The 20,830-nt window shown below is 40.6% G+C and overlaps 1 protein-coding gene across 3 annotated transcripts in view; it reads right to left on the minus strand.

Moving 5' to 3' along the window:
• The window catches only part of LOC128685747 (ankyrin repeat domain-containing protein 17-like), a gene marked incomplete at its 3' end in the record, with an annotated part of 256,077 nt that overhangs the window by 182,855 nt on the left and 52,392 nt on the right, over positions 1-20,830 (minus strand). For 2 of the 3 annotated variants that reach the window (XM_070088008.1, XM_070088007.1), the window contains 1 exon segment: positions 10,425-10,635. In XM_070088008.1, the coding sequence (XP_069944109.1) occupies positions 10,425-10,635 (211 nt within the window). 3 annotated transcript variants of the gene reach the window in all.

Genomic DNA, 20,830 nt, shown 5'->3' on the forward strand with positions numbered 1-20,830 from the left:
TTATGCTCTTGCGAATTTTGATGTGTCAGCGATATTTACGAATCGGCGATTTTGCCGACTTTGACTCCCATTTTAGGCCAATTACATTATTCCAGTCTACCAAATTCTTAGCTATTTCAATAGTATTACTTCTATTCTATTGATTGAGCACAAGAAATCGCCGAGTCAAATGTTTCAACTACAAATTAAAGTGATTGGAAATTGTAAATTTGGCCAATTTAACACAAAGTTCAAAATATTCCAATTTCAAAATAGGGTCCAGAATAAACAATGTAGGTATTCCTGGAACTAAACTAACATTTCCTCTGTTCATTAGTTACGTTTTGAGGCTTTACAAATAAATTCCATTTTGATTTTTTATTCACAATGAATTTTTATTCACACCAAAAAATAGAAGATTTACTGTTATGCAATACTGTAATAATTGTATAAATATCATCACCATATTTGTGAATGCATATTAGACCCACCAGCTGGCGTGTATTAGACGTGTGAGGTCGTTTGTTTACTCTTGAATATCGGCAAAAATTTAACATTTCTGCTACTTTGAGCTCAGTTTCAAGCCATTTCCAGTGCTAAAACCAATCAAAATCATCTCTATTTCTGTAATATGTCTTCCATTCTATCAAATGAGACCAAGAAATCACAAATACAACTATAAAAAACATACGAAAAAACACTGCAAAGTAGCTGTTTTAATCGAAAAATCATGATTTCAGTTTTTTTCTCTTATTATACACAGTGTGCTGCAGGATCTGTTTTATGTGGTGCACACATACCACATAGATGTATTCTCTCATATCTAGGCCCAAATGTACCACTCACAGTTTATCAGAGTGAGCTGAGCTCATGACGTAGATCTACGGTTTGGACCCTGAACGTAAAGCCGTAGATCTACGGGACGGACCCTGAAAGGGTTAATGAGCTTCTAAAAATATCTACAATATGGATGGCTACCAAGACACTCACCCTTGATAAAACTTACTACATCTAACATAATGATCAACAGTTCTCTAATTTTAAGACACTGAGGGTAAATTCTTAAAGTCTACACCTTGAAATTCAGTACCTCCATCTAACACAAACCTACAAAGGCCTCCAAAACAGTAGGCATCCTTTCCATTTATGTTACTGTGTACCTCAAACAGCACTACAGCAGACCCCCGGTTTACGGCTGGCGAGGAAATTCTACAATTCGGATTTTGAGCACTTTTTTTTGGCAAAATTTTCCCCCCAGGTTTTGTACATTGGCTTGGAAATCAAAAGTACCAGACGCATCCACCTGGGCCATTCATATGTTCGTGACTCACTCTTGGTTAATATAAACATTTTCATTAATCCATGTATGATATATTCTTCAAAATTATAACTGTAAGAAACATGTTACATACCATATAAACATGCAATGTTTATATGTTATCAAGGGGGAGAGTGGAGGGTAATGTTAGGGTAAACATTGCATTTTCTCTGGTCCAGCTTCAGAGACAACGTGTATGAATCTGCGTTGGCCCAGTAAACACCATTAACCCCTTGGCTGTCGCAACCCTCAAATCCTGAGGTGTCTCCCAGTGTTGCAAAATTCCCCCCCCCCCAAAATTCTTATGAAATGATAGAGAATCTTTTCCCAATTGTAATGACACCATAAGAACAAAATTTGATGGAAAACTGACGGAATTATGCTCTTGCGAAGCTAGCAACCTTGGCGATATTTAAGAATTGGTGATTTCGCCCACTTTGAGCCCTATTTTCGGCTAATTCTTTATAACTCCATTTGTTCTATCGACAACAGGCGTCTACACTATCCCCTATGGATTCTGTCCCAAGAAATATGTCGGCGAGACAGGAAGAGATCTTGCAGTCTGCCTGAATGAGCATCGAAATGCCTCTAACAGACGATGTAAGGTACGCCTGTGTCCTCCAGAGACTCCACGGGGCATTTGATGAACTGGAATGAGGCGCAACTCGTTCTCACCGAACCAGACCTCAGACGCCGACGGTGCCTAGAAGCCTCACTAATCGCTGTCACCAACACTATAGAACGTAACAATGGAAACAACAAAATTTCAAAAACACTGGCATACATGATACTTAACCCTTTCAGGGTCCGTGCCGTAGATCTACGACTTTACATTGAGGGTCCAAACCGTAGACCTACGCCATGAGCTCAGCTCACTCTGATAACCTGTGAGTGGTAAATTTGGGCCTAGATATAAGAGAATACATCTTTGTGGTATGTGTGCACCACATAAAACAAATCCTGCAGCACACAGTGTATAATGAGAGAAAAAAACTAAGACCGTGATTTTCAATTAAAACAGCGACTTTGCAGTGTTTTTTCGTATGTTTTTTATAGTTGTATTTGCGATTTCTTGGTCTCATTTGATAGAATGAATATATATTACAGAAATAGAGATGATTTTGATTGGTTTTAGTACTGGAAATGGCTTAAAACTGAGCTCAAAGTAGCGGAAATGTTAAATTTTTGCCGATGTTCAAGAGTAAACAAACGACCTCACACATCTAATACACGCCAGCTGGTAGGTCTAATATACATTCACAAATGTGGTGATGATATTTATATAATTATTACAACACTGCATAACAGTAAATCTTCTATTTTTTGGTTTGAATAAAAATTCATTATGTGAATAAAAAATAAAAATGGAATTCATTTGTAAAGCCTCAAAACGTAACTAATGAACAGAGGAAATGTTAGTTTAGTGCCAGGAATGCCTGCATTGTTTATTCTGGACCCTATTTTGAAATTGGAATATTTTGAACTTTGTGTTAAATTGGTCAAATTACCAATTTCCTATCACTTTATTTTGTAGTTGAAACAGCTGACTGAGCGATTTCTTGTGCTCAATCGATAGAATAGAAGTAATACTTGCGAAATAGCTAAGAATTTTGTCGACTGGAATAATGTAATTGGCCTAAAATGGGAGTCAAAGTCGGCAAAATCGCCGATTCGTAAATATCACTGACACATCAAAATTCTCGAGAGCATAATTTCGTCAATTTTCCATCAAATTTCATACTTTTTGTTGTATTACCTTCAGAAAGAGATTCTCTACCATTTCATAAGAAAAAATGACAAAATTTTTTTTTTAAATTCTTGGACTCTGGTGCACACTATGAAATTTTGCCTCTGGACCCTGAAAGGGTTAAGCCCCACCAACCCAACAACACAGGAGTCACATGATTTCATCGTCTACCTGTCCTCATCCCAACATGACATTCTTCAGGTCACAGTGCGTCACTCACACCTCACTCTCCGCCTATATATATAATGTCTTTCTATCTCTGTATGTTAGAAGTGATCAAGGTCCCAAGACCGAAATGTTTTCTAATAAAGATGTCTTAGTGTTTGCTTAAGTGTCTTTCTAAACCAACTTGTCGGTATTTATTACCAAGGTTTATACCAAGAGTGTTAATAAAACTATACTCTCATACATTCCCCTCTTTGCCTCTAAGGACAAAGTTCTTTGTCTCCACAGACTCCTAAGTGCACTGCTCACCCTTTTCCCCTCATCAATTCCATGATTCACCTCATCTTTCATAGACCCATCCGCTGGCACGTCCACTCCCAAATATCTAAATACATTCTTCTCCTCCATACTCTCTCCCTCCAATCTGATATCCAATCTTTCATCACCTAATCTTTTTGTTATCCTCATAACCTTACTCTTTCCTATATTCACTTTTAATTTTCTTCTTTTACATACCCTACCAAATTCATCCACCAATCTCTGCAACTTCTCTTCAGAATCTCCCAAGAGCAGTGTCATCAGCAAAGAGCAACTGTGACAACTCCCACTTTGTGTGTGATTCTTTATCTTTTAACTCCACGCCTCTTGCCAAGACCCTCGCATTTACTTCTCTTACAACCCCATCTATAAATATATTAAACAATCACAGTGACATCACACATCCTTGTCTAAGGCCTACTTTTACTGGGAAATAATCTCCCTCTTTCCTACATACTCTAACTTGAGCCTCACTATCCTCGTAAAAACTCTTCACTGCTTTCAGTAACCTACCTCCTATACCAAACACCTGCAACATCTGCCACATTGCCCCCCTATCCACCCTGTCATACGCCTTTTTCAAATCCATAAATGCCACAAAAACCTCTTTAGCCTTATCTAAATACTGTTCACTTATATGTTTCACTGTAAACACCTGGTCCACACACCCCCTACCTTTCCTAAAGCCTCCTTGTTCATCTGCTATCCTATTCTCCGTCTTACTCTTAATTCTTTCAATAACAACTCTACCATACACTTTACCAGGTAAACTCAACAGACTTATCCCCCTATAATTTTTGCACTCTCTTTTGTCCCCTTTGTCTTTATACAAAGGAACTATGCATGCTCTCTGCCAATCCATAGGTACCTTACCCTCTTCCATACATTTATTAAATAATAGCACCAACCACTCCAAAACTATATCCCCACCTGCTTTTAACATTTCTATCTTTATCCCATCAATCCCAGCTGCCTTACCCCCTTTCATTTTACCTACTGCCTCATGAACTTCCCCCACACTCACAACTGGCTCTTCCTCACTCCTACAAGATGTTATTCCTCCTTGCCCTATATATGAAATCACAGCTCCCCTATCTTCATCAACATTTAACAATTTCTCCAAATATTCCCTCCATCTTCCCAATACCTCTGACTCTCCATTTAATAACTCTCCTCTCCTATTTTTAACTGACAAATCCATTTTTTCTCTAGGCTTCCTTAACTTGTTAATCTCACTCCAAAACTTTTTCTTATTTTCATTGGATATGAGAGGATATTCATGGGAAGCTTTGAGTAGGGGTCGTTTTGATAAGGACCTGCCTTGTATGGGCCAGTAGGCCTTCTGCAGTGTTCCTCCATTCTTATGTCCAACATTTCTTCAATGTCAGCTTCCTGTAACTCCATTAGCACACAGTCAAGATGAGTAAATAGAATTGTCAACGCTTACTGCTTGGGTACGTTTATTCTGTTAGTGGGTTGGATCTTCGAAGGACCTGTCTAGTACGGGCCAACAGGCCTACTGCAGTGTTTCTCCTTTCTTATGTTATGTACCCATGACACCAATCATACCCAACCCCTCCCACTCATATATTTGTCCAATCTCTTTAATGCTACCCAAGGTTCTATCGAAGCTTAAACCTTGGGTAGTTTCAAATTTAGGTTGGACAAATACATGAGTGAGAGGGGGTTGGATCTGAATGGGACTTGCACGCGAGTAAATAAAATTATTAAAGCTTATTGCTTGGGTAGCGTTTATTCTGGTAGTGGGCTGGATTTATGAAGGTCCTGCCAAGTATGGGCCAACAGGGCTGCTGCAGTGTTCCTCCTTTATGTTGATGAGTGGAACAATCTGCATAGTATGGTTATTGAGGCTAAAACCTTTAGGTCTTAGCCCAGTGGTGACCTGTACTTAACTCTGTGAAGAAGTGTCTTGTTTGCTCCCGGGGACTGATCAAGATGCCCTCCATCGAGCAACTTTACCAGCAACTTAAGGAAGAATTGAGGGCAGCAAAGATGGAGATACGGCGATTGACCGAGGAAAACAAGAGGATTCGTAGTAGTCCTCCTGTTTCGAGTCCTCAGGTCAAGAAGGGATCGTGGTCAGTGGCTGGACAGCAGGGGACGACGAAGTTGACGATCAAGAAGACGAATGGAAAGCCAGAAACGATGAAGAAGAAAGAGACTGCTGTGGAAACTCCCGTGGAAACCTCCAACGCATTCTCGGTGCTACCCGACGAATGTGAGTCTACTACTGGGATCGTCACGACGAACGACAACAAGGAAGGTAAGAATATTGTTGTTGTTGGGGATAGCCAGGTTAGATACATGGATAGGGCATTCTGCTTGAAGGACAGGAGTAGGAGACAAAGGGTATGCTTTCCTGGGGCTGGGATGGAGGACATTGTTAGCCGGCTTGACAACATCATGAACGGTAATGGGATCAATCCTATTATTTGCCTCAGTGCTGGAGGCAATGATGTAGGCAAGCGTAGAAGTGAGGATTTAGTTAGAAAGTTCAGGACAGCTATAGACATGATTAGGAAGAAGGGGGGGGCGCCCTGTTATATGTGGCATTTTGCCAAGAAGAGGTGTTGGTAATGAATGGTTGTCCAGAGCAATTGGTATTAATTGTTGGCTGGATAAACACTGTAAGGATAATGCAGTACCATTCATTGACAACTGGGACAACTTCTATGGCCGAAATGACATGTATGCCAGGGATGGGGTTCACTTATCCAGGGCAGGTGTGGGTTTTCTTGCTAACTCAGTTGAGGGGGTTGTTAGGACTTTAAACTAGGATTAGTTAGAGGTATGGGTTTAGAAATGATTAATAATGAGTATGGATATATTGACTTATGCTCTGATATTAAGAATCTTAATAGTAACTGTCATGGAGTAACTCTGGGTAATGATAATTTCAGAAATTGTGTAAAAACAAAGATGAATAGGAAAAATGTGCAGAAGAAAAAACATATGATGGTATTTTATGCTAACAGTCGAAGTGCAAGAAATAAAATTAATGAACTACGTTTGGTAGCATGTGCTGGGAACTTTGATATCATTGCATTAACTGAAACGTGGTATGATTTAAAGAGTCGGGATATGACTGTTGAGTGTAATATTCAGGGATTTAAGTTATTCAATGTGGATAGATGTAATGGGAAGGGGGGAGGAGTTGCATTGTATGTCCGAGAAAATATTAATTGTTGCATAAAAACAGGTATAAAAATAGATGGAGCAGTAACAGAGTCTGTTTGGGTAGAGTTCGTGGAGGGTCAAGAAAAACTAATTCTAGGTGTAATATACCGACCTCCAGGCTTGGATCACGATAGAGGGAGACTTCTTTGGGACGAAATTGTTAGGGCTTCTGTACACAGTAACGTAGTCATAGTAGGGGACTTTAACTTTAGCCAAATTGACTGGAATTCTTTGACAGGTAATCTAGAGTCCAGTGACTTCATGGAAACAGTTCAGGACTGTTTTCTGAAACAGAGTGTAACTGAACCTACCAGGGGTAATAATTTGCTAGACCTAGTCTTGTCAAATAAGGAAACACTCGTGAATAATCTGGAGATCACTGAAGAGCTTGGCGCAAGTGATCACAAATCCATCACCTTTAGCATTAATTGGGAATGCAAGAATAATGATAATACAGTAAAAATCCCCGATTTTCGTTCTGCCGATTATAATGGACTTAGGGAACATTTGTCTAATCTTGATTGGGGTTATCTAGCTAATGATTTTATTGACGATAATCATACTTATGAATATGAAGGGATCTGCTTTTATGATTGTTTTCTAAATAATGTACACAGTGCCCAGAGTATATACATTCCCCAGAGAGAAATTAGGTCTAATAATAACGATCCCAAATGGGTTAACAGGAGGCTAAAGCATCTATTAGGGGAGAAAAGGGGAATTTATAGGCGCATCAGAAGAGGAGAGGTTAACCTTACTGACCAATATGTTCAGCTTAAAAGAGAAGTAAAAAAAGCGATTAGAAAGGCTAAACGTGACTATGAAATTAGAGTTGCTAATGAATCAAAGACTAATCCAAAGGGGTTCTTTCAAGTGTATAGGACGAAGGTGAAGGAAAAAGTAGGACCTCTGAAATCTGGGAATGGACAGCTGACGGATAATGAACTGGAAATGTGTTCCTTATTTAATGACTATTTTTTGTCAGTTTTTACACAGGAAGATGTAAATGAGATTCCAGTAATTAACAATTATTTAGTTCCTGATGAATTCAAGTTAACTAATATTACTGTCACGAGGGACATGGTTATTAAACAGATAGACAAACTGAAACAAAATAAGTCCCCGGGACCCGATGAGTTGTTTTCAAGGGTACTTAAGGAATGCAAGATGGAGCTTAGTCAGCCATTAACGAGTGTATTCAATACGTCCATCCTTACCAGTGTTGTGCCAGATATGTGGAAGATGGCTAATGTGGTTCCTATATTCAAATCAGGGGATAAGTCCACTCCTTCAAATTACCGTCCAATAAGCCTGACATCTATAGTGGGCAAGTTATTAGAATCAATTATAGCTGACATTATCAGAAGTCACCTTGAAGAGCATAACTTGATAAATGAATCTCAGCATGGATTCACGAGAGGTCGTTCCTGCCTGACAAACTTACTGACGTTCTTCAATAGAACATTTGAGGCAGTTGACAGTGATAAGGAATATGATATTGTTTATTTGGATTTTAGTAAAGCCTTCGACAGAGTACCTCACAAGAGACTCTTAAGAAAAGTGGCAGCTCATGGTATAGGAGGTAAAGTTCTAGCATGGATTGAGGCATGGCTTACCAATAGAAAGCAGAGAGTTACCATTAATGGAGTGAAATCTGATTGGGGATTAGTCACTAGTGGCGTTCCACAAGGATCAGTTTTAGGCCCTCTCTTGTTCATAATTTACATTAATGACCTTGATGAAGGGATTACTAGTGACATGAGTAAGTTTGCTGATGATACAAAGATAGGCCGTATAATTCACTCTGAGGAGGATATCAATGAACTCCAGGACGATTTGAACAAATTAATGTCTTGGTCTGAGAAATGGCAGATGAAGTTTAATGTGGATAAGTGTAAGGTACTTGCCCTTGGTAATGAAAATAACCCTCGAAGCTATAATCTAGGTGAAGTAGAGCTTGGTCATACAGAATGTGAAAAAGACTTGGGAGTCATGGTAAGCAGAAATCTAAAGCCAAGACAGCAGTGCCTCAGTGTGCGCAACAAGGCCAACAGATTACTTGGATTTATCTCAAGAAGTATAAGTAACAGAAGTCCAAAAGTTATTTTACAGCTCTATACATCACTAGTGAGGCCTCATTTGGATTATGCTGCTCAGTTTTGGTCCCCTTACTACAGGATGGACATAGACTCATTAGAGAACATACAGAGAAGAATGACTAAAATGATTTACTGTGTAAGGAACCTCCCGTATGAAGATAGACTTAAAGCCTTAAATCTCCACTCTCTGGAGAGGCGTAGAATGAGGGGAGATATCATTGAAGTGTATAAGTGGATGACGGGCATAAACAAGGGAGACATTAATAAAGTACTGAGGGTGTCGAACCAGGTAAGAACCAGGAATAATGGATTTAAGTTGGATAAATTTAGATTTAGAAAGGACATAGGTAAGTACTGGTTTTCTAACAGAGTTGTAGATGCGTGGAACAGTCTTCCCAGTGGCGTGATAGAGGCTAGGACCTTGGGTAGCTTTAAGAAGAGACTGGACAAATATATGAGTGGGAGGGGCTGGGTTTGATTGGTGTTGGGGGGTGCGGGAGTTGTTTCTTGAGTAGCTTTAGGTAGATGTCGTTTTGATAAGGACCTGCCTCGTATGGGCCAGTAGGCCTTCTGCAGTGTTCCTACATTCTTATGTTCTTAGTTAAAATAGTGACTTCGAGGTGTTTTATAGGGTAGTTTTATGGTTTTACTGGCTGTTTCTTGGTGTCAATTAATATACCTGAAGATATACTGGTAGTATACAGATACTGTAGTTTGTCAATTTTAGACCAGAAGTGGCCTGAAATAGGCCATCTGTTTAATGGGTTTTTAGTTGGTCTGCATCAATTATTTGGTCAGTCTAAATTCTAACCAATCATTCTTGACTGTATTTTATTAGACGAGAAATAGGGCAAAGTTACAATTTTTGTGTGACGATGGATTCAAAGTGGAGGGCAAGTGTTATATAGGAGAGGCCTAAGGATGTGATTAGTCAATAGAGGAAAACTTTCTTTAGTGTGTTTATCTTGGACTTTGTAAATTGGAATTTAATGAATTTATATGGGCAGTTTCCTACGCATAATCAATAAAACAGAAGGCAAAATCGCAAGGAATTTGAGGCCTAAGATAGGCCTCAAAGTGGCTGAAATTGCTAATGTGTAAATTGCACCTAGACTGCCAACTTTGCACCTGCGTATTTCCCTAAGATTTCCATCAAGTTTCACATTTCTGGTGTCATTACCTTCAGAAAAAGATTCTCTTACCATTTCAGAAAGATAAAAAGAAATCAACACTGTCTACACTTAATTTAAGTCAGGACAGTGAAGCTTAATGCCAAGAAATACTGTATAACAACCACTATGATAAAGAATCCCATAAGGAAGAATTATTTCATCTTCACATCCCTTTACAGTGCTGCTGCATCTACCTCTACTATAGCTACACTGATTAGTAATTTTCAATGACACTAAAGAAAAAATGAAATTTAATGTTTTTTTTTTTTTATATTTTCAAGATTTAAAGAAATATCATTTAACTGAGAATTATAGAATTAAATGTTTTGGCACTAATAAGCAAGCTTCTACTTCATAACCTACCTAAAAGTATTTAAAATATAATAACAATTTATAAAACATTTTATGTGAAGTCTATGGTGACTGACCTGCAGCTTCTAAAAGTGCCACTAGCCGTGAATGAGTATCGGGATCAAAATGTGGTTGAGTATGGTGTGGCGAGGCAGTACTAAGGTCCGGTGTAGTGGCAGTAGCATGGGCTGCGGTTGACAACAGGAACTTGTTGTGTACGCTACCAGCTGCTCCACCCACCTCCTCCTCCTCCTCCCCCTCCCCCTCACCCAAGGCAAACGGCTCCACCTGAGAAGAGAGGATAAAGTTTAATCTACACCATAGAATAATACTCTTGACAAGAACAATTACTTTCTTACTAAGAGAGACTTCTCTTTTAATTACTATATACCAAACAGTAAGGAGTGTCAGACAAACTACGACTGGAGAAATACTGCACCGATATTTCTAGATTTTTTTATGTATTAATAAAAAATTTCTGTGTGACTTTACTAGAGCTGCTGCTGAATTTAAAACAGTTAAGGGATTAAATAACGAAGTTTTCCAAGCAGGGTGTATAGTAGTATGTATATAATATGCCCAGCTCCATTCACAAATCATTCACAAACCCTACAACAGTTTACCAACTTACATGTGTCCATTAATGTACACCTATAACCTAGTAAGAAGCAACACACACAGTATGGCAGTCTTTTTCATCAAGATTATCAAAAGGATATAAAATCTGTAAAACCTCCTAAACTGTATGGAAAAACGTATACATCTCGAAGATAATGTGTGCTAACTGGCGATCAGCAGGTTCAGTGGTTCTGGCGATACTGTTACATTCATGGGGATGTGCTAAACCTGTATGGGGGGGGGGTCATATAGCACCTGGGAAATAGACGGCATTTAGGTTCAATCCAAAGGAGAGGGAAAGGCCACTTCTTTGGATTAAGAACCCCTCACTTGCATCAAAGAACTTCCCTCGAGGGATGGAGATGTAAATAATCATTTACACCCAGATCTTAAGCAAGCTAAGCAGTCACATGGGTAAAAGAAAAAACACTACTGTATATACCTTACTTTTACCAAATTTTACAGTAATGGTCTGACAATCCTAAAGTTTAACATTAATCAGGAGCTAATTAAGAAAATTAACATTTAAATCTTTTTTTTTTTTTAAGTGAAGATTCAATTTTTATAATACCGTACACATGATTTCCCATTATGGAGATATGAGTTAACAGACAGCAGTTTAAATTTATATACTACATACAATCCTGCACAAAATTTTTTTGCCATTGGATGAGTGCCACTCATCCTGAAGATGAACATACAATGGACCCTCACCATACGATATTAATCCGTTCCTGAAAGCTCATCGTATGCTGAAATTATCGTAAGGTGAATTAACTTTCCCCATAAGAAATAATGGAAATCAAATTAATCCAAAGTATGAAAAAAAAAATTTACCACATAAAATATTAATTTTAACACACACAAACTGACACTTACCTTTATTGAAGATCTGGTGATGATTGATGGGATGGGAGGAGGGGAGAGCGTGGATGGTGTTAGTGTTTAGAAGGGGAATCCCCTTCCTTTAGGACTTGAGGTGTCAAGTCCTTTTCCAGGGTTACTTCCCTTCTTCTTTTAATGCCACTAGGACCAGCTTGAGAGCCACTGGACCTCTGTTGCACAACATATCTGTCCATAGAGGCCTGTACCTCCCGTTCCTTTATGATTTGTCTAAAGTGGTTCACAACATTGTCATTGTAATAGTCACCAGCACGGCTTGCAATAGCTGTGTGAGGGTGATTTTCATCCATAAAGGTTTGCACTTCAAGCCACTTTGCACACATTTCCTTAATCTTTGAAGTAGGCAACTTCTTCAATTTCTCTCTCCCCTCCTCCGAAGCAGTTTCCTCAGGTATGGCCTCTTGCTGTTGAAGATGATCTTGCAGCTCATCAGTGGTTAGTTCTTCATTGTCCTCCTCCACCAACTCTTCCACATCCTCCCCACTAACCTCCAACCCCAAGGACTTCCCCAATGCCACAATTGATTCCACAACTGGCATACGCTTCTCAGGGCTAGCCTCAAATCCTTCAAAATCCCTTTTGTCTACACATTCTGGCCACAGTTTCTTCCAAGCAGAGTTCAAGGCCCTCTTAGTCACTCCCTCCCAAGCCTTACCTATAAGGTTTACACAATTGAGGATGCTAAAGTGGTCTTTTCAAAACTCTCTTAGAGTCAATCGAGTGTCTGTGGTCACTACAAAGCACTTTTGAAACATAGCTTTTGTGTAGTTTTTTGAAGTTCGAAATGACCTGCTGGTCCATGGGCTGCAGGAGAGGAGTGGTATTAGGAGGCAAAAACTTGACCTTAATGAAGCTCATGTCCCCAGAAAGTCGCTCTGCCAAGTCTGAAGGATGACCAGGAGCATTGTCTAATACCAGGAGGCACTTAAGGTCCAATTTATTTTCCAGGAGGTAATTTTTCACAGTGGGGGCAAATGCATGGTGTAACCATAGAAAATGTCTCTAGTGACCCATGCCTTACTGTTTGCCCTCCACATCACACAAATTAGCCTTGAGGACATTTTTTCTCCTGAACACTGTGGGAGTTTCAGAGTGATACACCAATAAAGACTTCACTTTGCAATCACCACTAGCATTAGCACACATCAAGAGAGTAAGCCTGTCTTTCATAGGCTTATGTCCTGGGAGTGCCTTTTCCTCCTGAGTAATGTAGGTCCTGCTTGGCATTTTCTTCCAAAACAGGGCTGTTTCATCGCAATTAAACACTTGTTCAGGTTTCAGTTCTTCACTATGTAATCCTTGAATTCCTTCACATATTTTTCAGCCGCTTTTTGGTCCGAACAGGCAGCCTCACCATGCCTTATCACACTATGTATGCCACTACGATTCTTAAATCTCTCAAACCAACCTTTGCTGGCCTTAAATTCACTATCACCACTAGTTGCAGGCATTTTTCTAATTAAATCCTCATGCAACTTCCTAGCCTTTTCACATATGATCACTTGAAAGATGCTATCTCCTGCTTTCTGTTTTTCGTTTATCCACACCAATAACAGTCTCTCAACATCTTCTATCACTTGCGATCTCTTATTTGAAAACAAAGTTGCACCTTTAGCAAGAACAGCTTCCTTGATTGCCGTTGTCTTGGCCACAATAGTAGCGATGGTTGATTGGGGTTTGGTATACAACCTGGCCAGCCCCGAGACACGCACTCCACTTTCATACTTAGCAATTACAGTGGTCCCTTGATAATCGTAGGGCTCGAGTCGTAATTTTCGGACATCATAGCGATATTTTCGTAAAAACATGGGCTCGCTAATTGTAGATTAACTCGCGAATAGTAGTTCATCTGGGACGTGTATGCACACTCTGAGCCGGGGCGGCCTCCCTTCCCAGCCAGTGTGGCATTGTTTACCAGTGAGCAACGGTCCCCTCACTTGCTCATACAAAATATTGCATAATATTCCATTCATTTTAGTGCTTGCAAGTACTAAATAAGCTACCATAGCTCCAAAGAAAGCTCCTAGTGCCAAGCCTGTGGTAAAGAAGGTGAGAAATACGATTGAATTTAAGAAAAACATCATTGAACAATATGAAAGTGGCATACATGTGGCCAAACTGGCCAGGATGTATAACAAACCCTATACAACCATATGTTCCATCATGGCCAAGAAAAAGGAAATCAAGGATGCTGTTGTTGCAAAGGGGGTAAACATGCTGACAAAAATGAGATCACCAGTACTCGAAGAGGTTGAGAAGTTATTATTGGTGTGGATAAACGAGAAACAATTAGCAGGAGATAGTATTATGACGTCAATTATTTGCGAAAAGGCTAGGCAGTTGCACGGCGATCTGGTAAAGAAATTGCCTTCAACAAGCGGTGAAGGCAAGCAAAGGATGGTTTGAGAGTTTTAAGAACCGTAGTGGCATACACAGTGTGGTAAGGCATGGTGAAGCTGCCAGTTCGGACCACAAAGTGGCTGAAAAATATGTGCATGAATTCAAGGAGTACATAGAGGCTGAAGGACTGAAACCTGAACAAGCGTTCAATTGTGATGAAACAGGCCTCTTTTGGAAGAAAATGCCAAAGAGGACCTACATTACACAGGAGGAAAAGGCAATGCCAGGACACAAGCCTATGAAAGACAGGCTGATGCTCATGTTCTGTGCTAATGCTAGTGGGGATTTCAAAGTGAAGCCATTACTAGTGTACCATTCTGAAAATCCCAGTGTGTTCAGGAAAAACAATGTTATGAAGAGTAAATTGTGTGTGTTTTGGAAATCTAATAGTAAAGTATGGGTCACGAGGGAAATGTTTATCCAGTGGTTCAATGAAGTGTTTGGCCCTAGTGTGAAGAATTACCTCCTGGAAAAGAAATTGGATCTCGAGTGCCTCCTAGTAATGGACAATGCACCTGCTCATCCTCCAAACTTGGATGACCAAATTTTCGAGGAATTTGGGTTCATCACAGTAAAGTTCTTGCCCCCGAATACCACTCCTCTCCTCCAGCCCATGGACCAGCAGGTCATTGCAAACTTTAAAAACTCTACACCAAAGCAATATTTCAAAGGTGCTTGAATGTGACCTCAGACACTCACTTGACCCTAAGAGATTTTTGGAGAGAACACTTCAGCATCCTCCATTGCATAACCCTTATAGGTACGGCTTGGGAGGGAGTGACTACCAGGACTTTGAACTCTGCTTGGAGAAAATTGTGGCCAGATTGTGTCGACAAGAGGGATTTTGAAGGGTTTGGGGCTGACCCTGATGAGCCTATGTCTGTTGTTAAATCTATTGTGGCACTGGGGAGTTCTATGGGGTTGGATGTGAGTTTGGAGGATATGGAAGAGTTGGTGGAAGACCACAGAGAAGAGCTCACCACTGAGGAGCTGCAATAATAGTAACACCTCCAGGAACGGATTAATTACGATAAACGAGGGACCACTGTACAGTGGACCCCCGCTTAACGATCACCTCCAAATGCGACCAATTATGTAAGTATATTTATGTAAGTGCGTTTGTACGTGTATGTTTGGGGGTCTGAAATGGACTAATCTACTTCACAATATTCCTTATGGGAAAAAATTCGGTCAGTACTGGCACCTGAACATACTACTGGAATGAAAAAAGTTCGTTAACCGAGGGTCCACTGTATCTCTTTCTTCATTTATTTTTTTTATTATCACACTGGCCGATTCCCACCAAGGCAGGGTGGCCCGAAAAAGAAAAACTTTCACCATCATTCACTCCATCACTGTCTTGCCAGAAGGGTGCTTTACACTACAGTTTTTAAACTGCAACATTAACACCCCTCCTTCAGAGTGCAGGCACTGTACTTCCCATCTCCAGGACTCAAGTCTGGCCTGCAGGTTTCCCTGAACCCCTTCATAAATGTTACTTTGCTCACACTCCAACAGCACGTCAAGTATTAAAAACCATTTGTCTCCATTCACTCCTATCAAACACGCTCACGCATGCCTGCTGGAAGTCCAAGCCCCTCGCACACAAAACCTCCTTTACCCCCCTCCCTCCAACCTTTCCTAGGCTGACCCCTACCTCGCCTTCCATATCCATAGTAATTTTCACCCTTTTTCCCACAGGGTTGGCACTAGAAGCTTTCTTGGGGCCCATGGTGACTTATTTTGCAGGTACAATCGCTAAAAATGCTGTGATAACATGAAATGTTCCGATTGTACGCATGGATGTGACCGCACTGGCTGGCTTGTAAACACTGGCACCCATGGGACAGCTGAGGCGTGCTCAGGCCACACGGACGCGTCTTGAACGAATCACGCAAGCCGAGTTTTTTAGCGTAAGGTGAGGCAAAACTTTTGCATTAAAATGTATCGTATGGTGGATTTAACATAAGGTGATGCCATCGTATGGTGAGGGTCCACTGTACTGCCTATTATAGTACATATATTTCTACCCTAAAAGTTGGTAAACTACTGGCAATATCAATCTCATTCTTGGATGTCGCAAAATTCAGGAGTATACAGTATTACTCCCTTTATAATTACTATTATCTAAGTGCAGTAATACTACATAAGTGTAAGTTGTATCATGTACAGTGGAACCCAGAGTTTCGGCCGTAATAAGTTCCAGGAGCTAGGCCTAAAGTCGAAGCAATATTTCCCATAAGAAATAATGTAAATCCAATTAATCTGTTCCACCCAAAAATATTCACAAAAAATTCATTTTTTTTAAAGAATAAATACTATACAGCAGTGGACCCTCAGTTAAAGATGCCATCGGGTAACAATAAAATCGGATACAGATACATTTTTACATCAAAATATTGGCTCGGCTAACGATAAAAAACTCGGTTAACCCTTAACCCTTTAAGGGTCGACAGGCCCTCTCCGAGACTCATTCTCAGGGTCGGCCAAATTTAAAAAAAAAAAAAACTTTCTCTTATGAAAAGATAGAGAATCTTTTCCTGATCATAATGACACCAAAAGTTTGAAATTTGAAGGAAAACTTACTGAATTATGCTCTCACGAAGTTAGCGGTCTCGGCGATGTTTACCCATCGGCAATTTTGCCCACTTTGAGCTCCATTTTCGGCCAATTCCACAGTACTAGTCGACAAAAAACATGAATATTTCGCTAGAACTCCATTTTTTCTATCGAATGCGTGCAAGAAACCACCCATTTATCAATTTCAACTATCTAATACAGTGGTCAGAATTTAGCAATTTTGCCAATTTCACACAAATTTCAAAAGATGCCAATTTCCGAATAGGGTCCAGAATAAACAAGAAAGACATTCCTGGCACTAAAATGACATTTCCTCTGTTCATTAGTCACATCTCAAGGCCCCTCTTACATTCTTTTGCTTTCCACTTTGAATTTTTATTCTCACAAAAAATAGAAGAGTTACTGTTATGCAGACTACTGCATTAGTGTAAAAAATGGTATAAATAATATTGGCGCACTTGCGAAAGAATATTAGACTCACCAGTTGACGTGTATTGGACGCTTGGCATGATTTGTTTACTTTTGAACTTTGGTAAAAATCGAACATTTCTGCTATTTTGAGCTCAATTTCAAGGTACTCTTCATTGTAAAATCAGTCAAAATCATCTCAAATTCTGTAATATGTCTTCCATTCTATAAAATGAGACCAAGAAAACTAGAATACAACAATTAATACCATACGAAAATACAGTGCAAAGTCGCTGTTTTATTCCAAAAAAAACGGTCTTAGTTTTTTTTTTCTCATTATGCACTGTGTGCTGCAGGATTTTTTTTATACTGTGCACACTGACCACATAGACCCATTCTTTCATATGTAGGCCTACCAGCTTTCTCCCACTAGATTTGAGGGCGCTAGAATTTAGGCGTACTAGTACGTCAAAAACCTTAGGTCATAAGCCGTATTAGTACTGCTGAAACCCTCAAAGGGTTAAACTGTCCACACGTAGATATACAGTGGACCCCCGCATACCGGACGCCTTGCATAACGGACAATCCGCATACCGGACGCTTTGATCGCTAAAATTTTGCCTCGCATACCGCCCAAAAACCCGCTCAGCGCCCTTCGTCCGAGACGCGTCCAATGTGCGGCCTGAGCCACGCTCACACGTTCCGCCGGTGGCATTGTTTACCAGCCAGCCTCCGCGGTAACATCCAAGCATACAATCGGAACATTTCGTATTATTACAGTGTTTTTGGTGATTTTTTTCTGGAAAATAAGTGACCATGGGCCCCAAGAAAGCTTCTAGTGCCAACCCTACAGCAATAAGGGTGAGAATTACTATGGAGATGAAGAAAAAGATCATTGATAAGTATGAAAGTGGAGTGCGTGTCTCCGAGCTGGCCAGGTTGTATAATAAACCCCAATCAACCATCGCTACTATTGGTGGTACAGCTGCTGCTGCTGCTGTACCACCGTCAGCTGCTGCTGCACTGTCAGCTGCTGCTGCTGTACCACTGTCAGCTGCTCCTGCTGCTGTAGTACCGTCTGTTGCTGCTGTAGCATCGTCTGTTGCTGCTGTACCACCGTCAGCTGCTGCTGCTGCTGTAGCATCGTCTGCTGCTGCTGCTGCTGCTGCTGCTGTAGCATCGTCTGCTGCTGCTGAAACATCGTCAGTTGCTGCTGTAGCATCGTCTGCTGCTGCTGTAGCATCGTCTGTTGCTGCTGTAGCATCGTCTGTTGCTGCTGTACCACCGTCAGCTGCTGCTGCTGCTGTAGCATCGTCTGCTGCTGCTGTAACATCGTCAGTTGCTGCTGTAGCATCGTCTGCTGCTGCTGTAGCATCGTCTGTTGCTGCTGTACCACCGTCAGCTGCTGCTGCTGCTGCTGTAGCACCGTTGTTGGTGTGGCTTATTGAGAATACCAAGAAACAATTAACCCCAGAGGATTTGCCACCCAGGATAGCCCAAAAAAGTCAGTGTCATCGAAGACTGTCTAACTTATTTCCATTGGGGTCCTTAATCTTGTCTCCCAGGATGCAACCCACACCAGTCGACTAACACCCAGGTGAACAGGGAAAATGCCTGGAACTAGTGCTCATATTGGTGAATTTAGAGCCAGCGAAGGTTGGTTTGAGAGATTTAAGAATCGTAGTGACATACACAGTGTGATAAGGCCTGTTCTGGAAGAAAATACCAAACAGGACCTACAGTACTCAGGAGGAAAAGGCACTCCCAGGACACAGTGTCTCATCAGTCATTGCTGCATCTTCAATAAAGGTAAGTGTCATTTATTCTTCATTTAGTAGAGTAGTACATGCACAATATATATTGTGCATGTACTACTCTACTATTGTGCATGTATCCTTCTCTTTGTGTGTAGGAAAATGTATATTTCATGTGGTAAAATTTTTTTTTCATACTTTTGGGTGTCTTGCACGGATTAATTTGATTTCCATTATTTCTTATGGGGAAAATTCATTCGCATACCGAACATTTCGCATAACAGCCAGCCCTCTTGCACGGATTAAGGTCGCTATGCGGGGGTCCACTGTACGTCGACATGCAGCAGGCTCCAAGTGTAGATTGACGTTTTTATTTTTCATTCCTTCAAAATTGGCGCGATAGGCTTGAGTCACCTAGACGTGAGAGAATGGGTGTGTGCACTCACTGTGCGCAGATTGAAAAAAAATCGGGGAAGCTGGGGTAACCCAAGGTAACACCAGTTAGTTTCAGCTCCATCTTGGGTCAACAACATGGCAAACCCCCGTGATTCGCTGACGCCTCATCGTATTAATAACACACTACTATTCTCGAAAAGTGATGCAGAATGCGAGTTTAGTGGGTTTGACTCCGATATAGCCACTAAAGATCAAGGAATCAGTGAAACTTTTGTTCATAACCCAAATGACTCTCAGGCCCTGACCTCTGGGGTGACCAGTGTGGATAGTGTGGCTAATGTGGCCAGTGTGGCCACAACAGACCTTCGGCCCAGCATCTCTAGGGTTGCTAGTGTTACTTCCCAAAGGCAACTCTTCAAGATAAAATTATCATTTTCCCTGCGTTTGGGTGATGACCATAGTGAAAGTGATGTAAGTGACGATGGTGAAATTGACTTTATGCTGATAGATAATTCATCGAGTGAAAGCGATTATCATTATTCCCCAGTGAAACGTACTTTTAGGTGTCATAACCTACGTTCAGGCAGTGTGCCATATATAGTCGGCAGCAAGGGTTGTGGCAGGTCACGATCCAAAACCCCAGCCACTGATAATGATAGTGATAATGAAGGTGAATATGCTGGGATGGAGGAAGAGAGGGGTGGCATGGTGCCTGGACCTCGTGGCGCAGTGGGTGGCAGACAAAGGACTGCCCGACGCGGGAGCGTAATTCCATACGTTTTTGATCAAATTTCATACTTTTAGTGTCATTTCCATTGGGAAAAGATTCTCTATCAAAAGAACAAAAAATTTTTTTCCAAAAAATTTTCGACTGAGTTTCAGAACAGGGCTTGTGACAGTCAATGGGTTAATAACATAGAAACATGATAAATTACTCTAGAATGGATAAAATACGTCATTACGTATGTCACGACGGGTGTTGTGTTGTTGTTGTGTATAAGGGCCACTGAGAGCATAAGTGGTAGAAGAGGCAGCACAAGCGGTAGTGTTTTCTGTTGCCCTATATACCTCAAACAACATTTTTCTGTCGCTTAACCCGTTCAGGGTCCAGAGGCTAAATTTCAAAGTGTGCACCAGGGTCCAAGAATTTTCAAAAAACAATTTTGTTATTTTTTCTTATGAAATGGTAGGGAATCTTTTTCCGAAGGTAATAAAACAAAAAGTATGAAATTTGATGGAAAATTGACGAAATTATGCTCCTGCGAATTTTGATGTGTCAGCAATATTTATGCATCGGCAATTTTGCCGACTTTGACTCCCATTTTAGGCCAATTACGTACATTATTCCAGTCGACCAAATTCTTAGCTATTTCACTAGTATTACTTCTATTCTATCGATTGAGCAGAAGAAATTGCCAAGTCAA

Source organism: Cherax quadricarinatus, chromosome 23 (genome assembly GCF_038502225.1).
Source record: "Cherax quadricarinatus isolate ZL_2023a chromosome 23, ASM3850222v1, whole genome shotgun sequence".
In the NCBI taxonomy this organism is placed as follows: Eukaryota; Metazoa; Arthropoda; class Malacostraca; order Decapoda; family Parastacidae; genus Cherax; species Cherax quadricarinatus.